We start from the raw sequence: 13588 nt of genomic DNA on the forward strand, positions 1-13588 counted from the left end.
GTACGTGTATGTGTGTGTAAGGGCAGTGTACATGTGTATGTTAGGACAGTGTACATGTATGTGTGTGTGTAAGGGCAGTGTACGTGTATGTGTGTGTAAGGGCAGTGTACGTGTAGATGTTTGTGTGTAAGGGCAGTGTACATGTATATGTGTGTGTAAGGGCAGTGTACATGTGTATGTTAGGACAGTGTACATGTATGTGTGTGTGTAAGGGCAGTGTACGTGTATGTGTGTGTAAGGGCAGTGTACGTGTAGATGTGTTTGTGTAAGTGCAGTGTATATGTATATGTGTGTGTGTAAAGGCAGTGTACGTGTATATGTGTGTGTGTGTAAGGAAAGTGTACATGTATATGTGTGTGAGGGCAGTGTACGTGTATATGTGTGTGTAAGGGCAGTGTACATGTATATGTGTGTGTAAGGGGAGTGTATAAGGGCAGTGTGTGTGTAAGGGCAGTGTATGTGTATATGTGTGTGTGTATAAGTGCAGTGTACATGTATATGTGTGTGTGTAAGGGCAGTGTATGTGTGTGTGTGTAAGGGCAGTGTACATGTATATGTGTATGTGTAAGGACAGTGTACATGTATATGCGTGTGTAAGGGCAGTGTATGTGTGTGTGTAAGGGCAGTGTATGTGTACATGTGTGTGTTTATAAGGGCAGTGTATGTGTGTGTGTGTGTAAAGGCAGTGTATGTGTATATGTGTGTTTATGGGCAGGTGTGTGTAAAGGGTTCTGGGAGGGAGGCTAACCTTTTTTTAATTTAAAAATATCTGCTGCTGTGGACTACGCTTACAATGATGCTCAGCCAACATTATGGTGGACACCTGGCTGGCTGAGAATCATGGGAATTTTAGTTTACAGCTAGCATCTGCAGCTTTATCTACCCTTCCTCCGTCCCTGCCGCCCCCCCTTGTACTTACCTTTCAGCAGTCCTGCGGCGAGTCTCCCTGTTCGGTCTCGGTGCCGGCTTGTAATGCTGAGCGCCGGAAATCTTCCGGCACTCAGCATTACAAGCCGGCACCGAGACCGAACAGGAAGACTCGCCGCAGAGGGGAGAGAGAGAGGGGCGCCGAGCGGGTACTGACAGCTTGGTAAGCGCCCCTTTCTCTCTCTTTCGCTTAAAAAAAAAAGGGCTTGCCGCCCCTTCAAAAGTGCCACCTGGAGCGGTTGCCCCACTCGGCTCCATTGTCGGGCCGGCCCTGGGCGGAGCCTCGTAGGAATTCAATTCAATGTGTTGGGTATTTTTAATATGCATGACTGTGCTGACAAAAAAGAAGCGTGTTTTAAGTTGAGATGCAAGCGCAACATTGTAAAGTGCAATTGGTTGTATCTGTGAGTTCTGCGTGATTTACAAAAAAAAAAGTGTCCCTCTTTCACATTTTGAAATGTTGGGAGGTATGGGGCACTCTTAACTAATATGTTGTGTTAAGGACAGATTTTTACTTTGAATATGGCAACCTTACCCGCACCTGAAAAAAATAAGAGATGAATGGCAGGAGCCAAGGGTATGGAACCTCAGCATGTGCAACACAGCAATAAACATATATGAAGTAGTGGATGAGGGGTGTTTTGAAAGGGATGTGGAGCCAACCTTCTCGAGACATTCGGCATGGGTAAACAACAAATACAGAAATAAACAATCAGTGAGTGACAGCACGTGTAAACCTCAAAAGGAGGGGAAATTGGTTATTTTGTAATGATTCAGAGTACAATTTTACCTGTTTCTGTACAAAAAACAGGCCCAAACTTTTGGAAGCTAACAAAAATGCAAACCAAACTCATGAATGAAGGGAAAGTTGATGGGAACCTGACTTTTTCAAGCATCACAAATTCATGTAACAAAAAAGAGCTATCAATAAGAGTGAACTAGCCTGGGAAGTGGAAAATAGAACCAATTGAAAAAAGAAATAACATTTAAATTGAACCAGAATGGAGTGCTGGAAAAACTATGGAATTTGTTTATTTTGTTTTGTTTATTTTATCTTCCTATAATATTTCTATTATTATTAGTGATTCTAGGAGTTTCCGATTCTTTATTTTAGGATGACAGAACAAATAGTTTGAAGAATCTGATGATTTAAGTTTTTATATCTCGATTTACCTCTAGAGGGCGGGCCTGCACTGCTCGGCAGTAAGAGTCACAGTTTTCTGCTTGGATTCACATTTTCCTTTTTTCGACCTTTATTTTAGTACTATACCTCTTCAATGATAGGTATTGCTTAGGTAAAGCAATTGCTTGTATTAAACATGGCTGTCGTTTAGCTTTGCTATTTGTACGCCTACAAACATGTGCTGTCCTTGAAATTAAATAATTATCATCTGGACTTTTCATACTTCTTGTAATGGGTTGTTTAGCTGTAAGGATGACATTAAAAGAAACAAACAAAAAATATTTAAATAAACTAACTGAAAATTATCAATAGGAATTCATTGTACATGTTCTCCTGGACATTCATGGAAATGAGAGATATCTTATGTGTTCTTTCTCTTAAAACATTTTACGTAGAGTAAGTACGTACAGGGCGGTTCAGTGAAACCACAGTTAACCTGCAAAGATTTGGGTTATATAGAGAAATTGGTAAAATCAGAATGCGTGCTTTCTCCTGGTCACTTCCAGAATGTAATCCCTTGCTTCCTTGTTTATGGTTTCTATAGGGTGGAACACTAAATGGTTTAAAATGATGACTTGGAATGCCAGCTTGGAAGAGACTGCAGGTTAGATGATGTGTCCCTGTCTATTGTACAGGGCTGTCATCAGCTCACATGGCCTTTTATAGCAGAGAGGAGCAGGATCCTATAAATAGGATTATCTGTTAGATGCAGGTGCTGGCAATATGGAGACCAGTCAAATTAACCATGAGCCTAAGTGTACTCTGTGCTTGAATCTGCTATAAGACTGCTTCTACCATCACTCTCAGCCTTACTGTTTAACTCTAGTTAAGTCCCGGTGTTTCTGAAACCCTTTGGGGAAAAGAGTTTAAACTCCCTGTGTAAAAGGAAGGTTGTTGAAATATCAATGCACAAGAAACTAACTAAAAAATGACCTTAATGTAATGGTGGCTTTATTAATTCTTATCCTTATACTCTAGATGTTAAAATCAGCCCTAACATTTCGTATGTGAATGTGTATGTGTATGGAATGTCATTCTCATGTATATTATCTTGCATACTTGTAAATCCCAATAATCTAGCTAAATCGGGACCTGTGGTCAGAACAATGATGGTCTAAAGCGTACTGCTTAGGAGTGACATCTCTAAGAAAACTTCCACATGTTTTGGCTGTGAGGTCAGTCTTAGAAATATGAGTCCAAAATAGCCTTGTAGACTCTTGTCAGCTATTCAAGAGCTTCTGTCTGCCACCAAGAATTTTGATTTCATTTGTATTTATTACCATACCCTTAAAGGTAAAAAGATGATCCAGTATCTCCCATGACTTTCTTGTTTATAACAAAATTACAGGATATTTTACCTATATTGATGTTTTTGATTTCTTAATATATATTTTTTTGCATTCTGTTGATTAGAAGTAAAGCAAAAATACAGTAAAATTAGTAGAAGTCTAGGTACTTAATCACAAGATATGTACATTGTACATTGTACAGATCTGTCTATAAATTGAGCTTATGGTTTTTGTCAATTTTATTACTTATAGACCCAGAGATGGTAAGGTTCATAGTAGCTAAGGGTTTCATAGTAACTGCTTACTCTTTTGATGACATTGTTAAAAATAATATAGACTTATAATCATAATTAATTTTCCTGATAGTCTTCTAACAGTTTAACATCCTATTAAATCTGGACCAGAAGAAATAGTCACAATGTCTCAGCTCAACACATGAGTGAGGAGTTGCTATACCTACACCATTTAACCTCTTACTAGGCAGTTAGTTGGGGACGAGGGCATCAGGAACACACCGTTTGGTTAAGTGTTGTGAGCAGTGGAAGGCACTGCCAATGGTTCTGGCGCTTTACATTATTTTATGCCACATATTAATATATATGAAACTTGTATGTTCATTTCTATATGTGGCATCTGGTTTATCCAAGAATAGCCCATCTTGAACGTGTTGTGGACAGATAACCTAATGCAGGATCTGGTTTGAATTTCAGTAAATCTGATTCAGAGCCAACAGCATTGTTAAATACTGCACTTATTTATTTGAATTTTAATCTCTTATATAAATATATTTTTGTGTAGTCTCCCTAGCTGAATATATTGGTATGTTTCTGTGTCCGAATGAGCATATTAACACTTTGGCATTAGCATTCTGAAGGTGAAATTCTATAGAGGAACAATGTATGGAATGTCGAGTAATGAATTTTTGTGTAATCCAACTCAACATGCATAGATTAAATGACTCTGTATGTGTATCTAATAATTAGCTTTTTACTGACTTTGTAATTAATTAGAAAGCCAGATCATGTGCTGTAAATAATTGCACAATGTGACGCAACCAACATACAAGCAGCATATCCTATATCATGGATGACCTACAGTGATCATATCACAGCCTACACAACCTGATCTGAAAAATGCAACACTTGGGCTACAGTAAGTACCCATAGGAGTTGTAAGAAGCTTTTTCCTCTAGTGGGATTGAGGTCAACATGAAGCTGTTGGCTAAAGAAGTAGGTAATTTCTATGAATGTCGTCCCAATCTATGGTCTGCAGTAAAATAAGCAAACTTCAAATTTCCTTCCAAGTAGATTACAAGATGGTGAATACTGCAAGTTGACTACACACGAACAATAACATATTCACTACAGATAAAATAGCAAGTTAAACACTTGTTAGGTATATGTGGGAGAGAAATGCAGACTATTAACATAAGTCCCACTGTATTTGGTATACCTGCTCCTTCAAAACAAATAACCAAACAGCAAACAATATGACCCAATAAATGAAGCACCCCATTATTCAAACAACCTCCTACACCCCCTTACCTGCACTGCAGCTCTCTCGATGCCACTCACAGATTAAGCAGGGGGCGCAGCCTCCCTCTGCGTTCTCTTGTACTGCATAGAGGAAGCAGGACTGGAGCAGAGTCATGTGATGTCACGTACATTCACGTGACTCTGCTGGGTTCCGCTTCCTGTGTGCAGTACAAAAGACCCTCCCACAGGTAAGCAGCAGGGCTCTTGTGATCCCAGTTGCCCTGGCTGCTGATCTTACGCGGGCCGGACCTCGAGGTCCCGTGGGCCGCATTTTGGACTCCCCTGGTTTAAAGTATAATAAATATTATTAGATCTCTACTGTCATGTGCCATACAATTGGTAATAAAGTTAATACATCTAGTTCTAAAGTTTCATCCTTTCAAAAAGTAGTGCTGAACAGAACTTTCCACATTAGTTTGGCTTTGTTATACATAGAATGTGTTATGATGTGACATGCCTGTAGGTATTTAAAGTTTTGTGCTCTGCTGAAGTGAACTTGAGTAATTCAAGATTTGGAACTTGGCTGCCATGATACTAAATAAACAGTCACTGTATAGCTTCTGTCCTAAAATATCAAACACGAGAGATGAACACAGTATATGTGTGTGCGTATATCAAATCACTGTGCCATATGTTTTTAGTGTACAATTAAGAGGGATTTGAAACAAGGTATTCTTGGGTAATAGTTGGCAAGCGCCCCAGCTGGCTGGTACATACTCCATCTCACATCACCTATATCCTGCTTGGCATCTGTTCTGATGCCTGTCTATGTAATACTCTTGCATCTCTGCACTCGTCCAGAGTATAGACAGAAGGTGGTTAGGATCTGACCAAAGTACATCTTTAGAGATGGAATTCCCTACAAAATTTTAAGTGAGATTGGCTATTATCCTTAAAGACGGAAGCACATTAATAGTCTTAATCCAGTAACGGAAAACCAAGTGTCCTAGAACTCCAGGGGCTTTATTTACTGAGGAAAAATTTGGCTTAAGATCACCACTGAAATCACAATTGCTTAGTATTATTCTATAAATTCTTGCAGGGAGAAACAAAATATGGCCCCTCACAATCTTAGACTTTACAGAGTTTAGAAAGGTGGTAAAAGTTGTCTCCCACCCTTTCATATTGATTTGTATCATTGGGATCTTAATTCCAGCAAACTTGGAGATGCTTGTAAAATACTCAGTCCTAAAACCCTGTGAAACCCTGGAAAACAGTGAATAATATTGCAAATATTTCTAAAATACAGGCTAAAAACACACTTAGCTTGTTATATATTTATTTTACTGGTCATGTGTAAAGGGGCTGATGAAAAGTTGAATTGATTGCTACTTCTGCTGTGGCGATGTGATAGCTTAGTGTTGTCTGCACAGAGCTTTCTTATTACAGGGACATTACCTCATGTCTACTTGAGTTTCTTGTCCTGATTTGCTCATAGAAATGAAAGTATGTTGGTGGCATCTTTACAAGCCAAGCTAGATTTTGCATTTTGTAATATAACACTTCCATGGATTAATGCTTGGCCAGAATTTGCATTTGAAGTTAGTAATACTGCATCCAAGGGGGAAACATATCCCATTAGGATATATATATATATATATATTCACACACATATAGAGCGGGAGAGAGTAGAAGACACTGAGATACATTGCGCGGGGCTGCTCGAAGTAGTTCTGAAACTTCAAAGTTTCTCTATCAATTCAAAACTTCTTCTACAATCTTCTTCTGTGTTAGCCCAATAAAGGGTATCAGTTTACAGATTTGAAAGGTCCCTCTCTTTAAGACTGGGTATTTATTAATGTGCTTTAAGATGCTGGTCTGACTTTACTGTCTCTTAGGAAGTAGATTTATGTCTAGTCTACTTGGACTGTTTGTGAAAGGCCTAAAGAAGTTTCAGCCATAACATTATGACCACTGATAGGTAAAGTGAATTACACTGATAACCTTGTTATCATGGCACCCGTCTGTGGGTGGGATATATTAGGCAGCAAGTAAACATTTTGTCCTCAAAGTTGATGTTTTAGAAGCAGGTAAAATAGGCAGTTTGTTGCGTATAGGGCTGTGTAGCTGCAGACCAGTCAGGGTGCCCATGCTGACCCCTGTCCACTGCTGAAAGCGCCTACAATGGGCATGTAAGCATACAAACTGGATCAGGGAGCAATGGAAGAAGGTGGCCTGGTCGGATGAATCACGTTTCCTTCTAAATCACGTAGATGGCCGAGTGTGTGTGCTTCGCTTACCTGGAGAACACATGGCACCAGGATGCATCCATGGAGGCCTCACCTGGCAACTTACAGGACTTAAATGATCTACTGTTAATGTCCTGGTGCCAGATAGCACAGCACAACTTCAGAGGTCTAGTGGAGTCCATGCCTCGACACTGTTTTGGTGGGAAAAGGGAGACCTACACAATATTAGGCAGGTGGTCATAATGTTATGGCTGATCAGTGTAGTCTGTCTAGCATAAGGACCAGTCTAATAGAATTTGACTGCAAATAAGAACCACTAGGCTAATCTATCCTTTTTTCTCGGAAGTAAAGACTCGGATCTTAATCAGTCCTTGGCCTTGTCTTAGACAATACATGTTTAAATGTTTAAATTCTCTCAATGAGTCATCCACTTCTGATAGGACTCCATTCCATTTATCTACCATCCACACAGTAAAGTAAAACTTTCTTACATTACATCTGACCCTCTAAGAGTTGGGCCCTATGGAGAGTAAGTCGTGTTTATATATACACATTTGCAATGGAGTCTCCAACCCATAACTGTTTAGACCATTGGATTCAGTGGTAAGTTTGTGATAATGACAAATACCGTATTGGCTCGGATATAGGCCGCACCCGAATATAGGCTGCACCCTAAAAGTTTGGTGCTTTTTAAAAAAAAAAGTTTTTTAATAGATATGCTGCCACTCTGTCCCCCCCGATATGCTGCCACTCTGCCCCCCTGATATGCTGCCACTCTGTCCTCCCCCCCTCAAGATATGCTGCCGCTCTGTCCTCCCCCCCCCCTCGAGATATGCTGCCACTCTGCCCCCCCGGTGAACGTCTGCGCGATGCGCTTAGACAATCTCCCGTGCCGGCACTCCCCCCGTGGGCAGAGGAGGCTGTCTGAGCGTATCAGAGAGTAGGATGCAGGTCCCCTGCACTGCTGCGGGGGATCTGTATCCTAACCCTGCTGCCTGCCCGGCGCCCGGAACTGCATGTCCCGGGCGTCGGGCGCTAGACCCCGAATATAGGCCGCACCCCCACTTTAAAGACTTAAAGTGGGGGGGAAAAGTACGGCCTATATTCGGGCCAATACGGTAATTTCGCTTACCTTTGAAGTCTTGCTCCATGAACTTTTCTCATTATACTTCAAAAATAAGGCAATATACATTTGTGTGTTTGATTTAAGGAGGAAATAGAAACATAAGAAATCTGCATGTGCATAAAGGGTCACTTGCTGTGAGATCTTATATGACAGAGCCTCTTCTATACACATGAATTAATGCACACATCAGATACCCAGAAATCCCATTACATAAATTATGGTGGGTAAAGGTGATGGAAAACCCTTCCACTAAAATTTAGGGGTATGTAGAAGCATTATTAAACACTCATCTACAGACACCAGGCGGCTTGTTTTTCCCTCAGAAATCTCATGGTGCTGCCACAACCACAAGGGATTCTGGGTAGGTGCATGCAAATAAGGTTAACAATTATCACCTTTTGCCTCTCATGTATAAAGTGGATAATTGTTAACCTTATTTGCATGCGCCTACCCAGAATCCCGTGTGGTTGTGGCAGCACCATGAGATTTCTGAGGGAACAACAAGCCTTTTGGCTTGTCTGGTGTCTATAGATGAGTGTTTAATAATGCTTCTACAGATACCTGTAAATAGTAACAAATCTTGACAGTAACCATTCAGCTTTGGGATCCTGGTTATTATTACTATGCCCGTTTAATATGTCGACTGCATTATAACGTGCTTACTAATTCTATGGAATATGCAATTACCGTATTTTTCGCTCCATAAGACGCAGTTTTTTTCCTCCCAAAGTAGGATGAAAAATCAGCCGCGTCTTATGGAGCGAAGATGCAGGCAGGGAGGGGGGGGGGGGCAACGATATACCGTATTTATCGGCGTATAACACGCACTTTTTTAACTAAAATCCGGAGCTTAAACCCTACCTGCGTGTTATACGCCGATAAATCCGGGGTCGCAACTGAGGCAGGCGGCGGCGGCGGCGGCCGCCAGCAGAGGAGTCCTGGATTTCTGCCAGTCAGGGGGGCCCAAGGGGTGCCGAGCGGTTGCTGAAGACAACCGCTCGGCAACTCTCGGGCCCCCCTGCCTGACAGATATACAGGAATCCTCTGCTGGCGGCGGCCGCCGCCACTGCCGCCTGCCTCAGCGCTTCAACTCCTGTGTTGGAAGCGTTTGTCTCGGGTGCCGGCGCTTTACGCTGGGCGCCGGCATATGACGTCAGACGCCGGCGCTCAGCAGTGAAGCGCCGGCACCCGAGACAAACGCCTCACGCTTCCAACACAGGAGTTTAAGGTAAGTGACCGGGGCGGGGGGGGGAGATCCTGAGAAGGGGGGGTTAGGGAGTTAGAGGGGAGATCCTGAGAAGGGGGGGTTAGGGAGTTAGAGGGGAGATACTGAGAAGGGGGGTTAGGGAGGGAGGTCTTACTGTGTGTGTCTTACTGTGTGTGTGTGTGTGTCTTACTGTGTGTGTGTGTGTGTGTCTCACTGTGTCTGTGTGTGTCTTACTGTGTCTGTGTGTGTCTTACTGTGTGTGTCTTACTGTGTTCATAGCTTATTCAGTTATTGTAATAAATATTTTAGCCCATTTTTTAGCTCAAAATATTTTTTCCTTTTTTTTCTCCTCTAAAATCTAGGTGCGTCTTATCAGCAGGTGCGTCTTATAGAGCGAAAAATACGGTACATTGCCAAGGGAAGAAGTCACTAATGGCAACCTTTGTTTGATCAAACTTTTTAAGTGTTGTAAAGGAAGCATGTATTCCATTATTGCTTTCACAGATAGCTATTTACATTCCTACAGTATGCCCTACTAACTGGGCATACCATTCCATATTTGTAAATGTTTGATCACAGGATTTTGGCATCATATTATATACAGAACAACTTCACTGAGAATTGGATACATTATAGCTGTTAAAATATTCACCCGATTAAAGCTGAACTGTGCAAAATATCTTCCTATTGTTTATTTTGTTGATATGCATTTACGAAAAGTTTTCCAATTGTGTATTAATCATTCAAAATACGGTACTGCACTGTAGTAAAAATGTGATCAAAATAATATTACCGGAAAGGATACCCGCATTATAAAAGTGTACATGAAAGCAAGTCACATTTAGGAAACCACCACTGCTGTTTTTCTTTCTCCTATGGAACAAAATGAGTTCTAATATTTAAAATGTTGCTGATAAGTTGTAATGCAAAAACAAAATGTATTTCTTAGTGGATGCCTCTAAATTTGTGAATGTCTGCAATTTTTAATTAATTTACATCGCAATACTATATCTTTTTTAAAAAGTGTTGAGGTAAAAAAAAAGCGCTAATTTTTCATTAGGATTGCAGTACTGGGAGAAAAAAGGAACACTAGGGGAAGAGTGAATTAATGCTTGTCTCATAACTTCTCGGTACATTAAAGATGCAGAAGATAACCAATTCTAAAGATTTTAAATTATTATGACTAATAAATACATATACACTCAGGTTAAGAGGCCTACAACAATTAACTTTTGGTAAAATATTTATTATTATATGATTATACAATGTATATAATGTTGATCTACACACATTTTGAATGTTTCCCTATTCTGTTAACTTTGTTCCAGGTTCGAAGCATGAGCAAGGCTTCTGCTGCTGGATTATTTGAAGGTGATGAAGTTGTTTCAATCAATGGGACTCCTTGCACTGATATACCCTACTCAGAAGTTGTTGCTCTTATTGAAAAGTCGGCTGATAACCTACAAATGCTTATAAAGAGGTAATTTGGCTTTTACTTGATCAAAAACAAACTTTTTATTAAATAAAATAGAGCCAATGTAAATACAATTGTACTGTGTGCAACCATATTTATTACACAGACATGCCAATTCACCTGTGCAGAAGGATGGTTGTGCAGATTTTCTTTTGTGCTGCTCCAAATTGGAGATCTACAGAAAACAAGATACTAGTAGAAGTTTTTTCACAATATACACATATTGGAGTGTGTACATCAAAGTAACATGGAGTTCAGATAGAATGTATGACTAGATCCTTTCTGAGCTTTTTGAGGACTCTTTTTGGTAAATGTGTGCCAAATATATTTTACTTATTGGGCAATTTGGTTTGTCTGCCCTCAACTGAAAGTTCCCAGCTGAGGCGCAAAGCTAAGGAGGGTTGCTGGGCGATGGTCCAATTTGCATGATGTGGGCTTGGTCTTAGCTACGGTAGGTCTATGCTAGATGGTATGTTGAAGGATCTCATAAGGTTATCTTTAATGTGGCTTGGAAATAGTGTTTTTTTTCTTTTGTCTTTTGACAAAACATTTGGTGGTTTATGCATCATCTGTTTTGGAACTTGGATACTGCAACATATTGAGGATTATCAGTGAGTACCCTGTTACTTAAGTTTTACTGTGTGTGTCACTAGATACATTTGTATCAATATTGATATTGCGCTCCTGAGCTGACATCATCTGCTAATTGGTGTGTGGTCTCTGGTTATATCTTTAGCTACTCCTCACTGGGTATTGAGCAGCTTTTACTATAATTGACATATAGCTAGATGGTGACATGTTCCGGCGTAGGGATAAAGAGGTAATCCAGACATCTGGAGTTATCTCGTTTTATTTCCCTAACTTTCAGAAGGAGGCAGGATCATGCCACCCAGGGCGAGCGGCATCAAGCACATTCTGAGGCTTTGCAGGGTAAGTGAGCTGCGTGTTTGCATGTTAGTGTGTGTCTGTCTGAGTATGCATGTTAGTATGTGTTTGTCCGAGTATAAATGTTAGTCTGTGTCTGCCTGGGTATGTATGTTAGTGTTTGTCTGGCTGGGTATGCATGTTAGTGTGTGCCTGCCTGGGTATGCATATTTGTGTGTGTCTGCCCTGGAATGCATGTTAGTGTGTGTCTGTATGTTAGTGTGTTTTGGGTTAAGTTTGTTAGTGTCTGAGTATGTATCTTAGTGTATTCATGTGCGTATAGAGCAGACCGGTAGGCCTTGATGATGCGGACGAAGACGGAAGAAGAGAAGGAGGAGGAAGAAGAGGAGTTGCACTAAGAGAGACAGGGACACAGGAAAGGTAGGGAGACATTCAGAGAGAGTGTCTAGCTCACTATATAGTAACGGGAGCTAGACATTCAGAGAGAGTGTCTAGCTCACTATATAGTAACGGGAGTTGGAGGAACAGGGCCGGTTTAACCACCCCAAAAACAATGGAGTGAGGGGTCTGTTCGTACAGGCCTCCGTATCCTGCTCCCACAAGATCCCACGATATCTCAATGTTCAGCACTAAAGCCACATCCATGCCTTGTCAACGCGGATGAAGACATAAGAAGCGGAAGAAGAGGAGCTGCAGGAAGAGAGAGGAACATGAAAAAGGTAGAGTGTGTATGAGGACGTTTGAGTAAGTGTCTGAGAGAGTGAGTGTGATGGGAGTTATGCTGTACCATCATCAATGTCTGGCTCAGTATGTAGTGATGGTAGTTATGGTGTACTACAATCAGTGCCTTGCTCAGTATATAGTGATGGAAGCTCTCGTGAAAGGTGCATTGTGAAGCTACAAGCTCTGAAAGTGTTTCTTGAAGAGAGTGTTCCTTGCCTTCAGCGCAATGAAATTGTGGAGAGGGCCATTGGTTAGGTTAATACCATGTACAAGAAAATGAACATTTCTATGGAGAGGAGAAGGAGAGTAAAGCTCCAGAAAACAATGCCAGGAGAGAAGGCAAAGTATGCTGGTCTCACATTGCCAGAGGAAATGAAAAGGGCTATGTTTGAGTGCTTTAATCAGTTTCCAAAGCCAAACTAGTCAGTGTGTTTATGATTATTTGTGTCTCTCTGTATATCCATTGTTTTGTGTGAATGACGTTTTTCAAAATTAAAATAGATTAAAAAATAATTGGTTCGATCCACCATGAGCCAAGGTTGAAAAATCTGGCCATACATTTCATCAAACATTAATATGCTAAGTAAATTAGCTTTGATTAAGGCATTGATCAAATTAAGAATAGATCACAAAGATGGTGCAGACAAGCCATTTGGGAATAAAGACATAATCGAAGCATCGCCGGAGACTAGTGATTCCTCTACCGGTAAGGGCTAGGGTGACCACATTTTATTTCTGCCGTTCAAGGACACTTTATGGTTTAGATGAGATTACACACACAGGTATATATTATACATATATATATATATATCACTCACATACACACTGATTCACATATGCACACACTGTCACATAGACATAAAAATACATTGTATATTATAGAAATAATTAGGAAGCTTTGGGAACCATGCTGATTTCAGATTTAATAATATATTTATATTATAATATACACACAGTCATTACCAGACATGAGCAGTCTCATACAATTAACCCCTCCATTACCAGCCGTGAGCAGTCTCAGACAATTAACCCCCTCCATTACCAGAAATG

General features: G+C 40.7%; 1 protein-coding gene across 1 annotated transcript in view; it reads left to right on the forward strand.

The window, feature by feature from the left end:
* Positions 1-13588, forward strand: part of LOC149289363 (synaptopodin-2-like) — a 100628-nt gene that overhangs the window by 61522 nt on the left and 25518 nt on the right. The window contains exon 2 of the mRNA XM_089490744.1: positions 10785-10936. Coding sequence (XP_089346870.1) covers positions 10785-10936 — 152 coding nt within the window. The remainder of the gene's footprint in view (positions 1-10784; positions 10937-13588) is intronic.

The sequence above is a fragment of the Sceloporus occidentalis genome, unplaced genomic scaffold, assembly GCF_023333645.1.
Source record: "Sceloporus occidentalis isolate IW3139 unplaced genomic scaffold, rSceOcc1.0.p SCAF_46, whole genome shotgun sequence".
Taxonomy (NCBI): domain Eukaryota; kingdom Metazoa; phylum Chordata; class Lepidosauria; order Squamata; family Phrynosomatidae; genus Sceloporus; species Sceloporus occidentalis.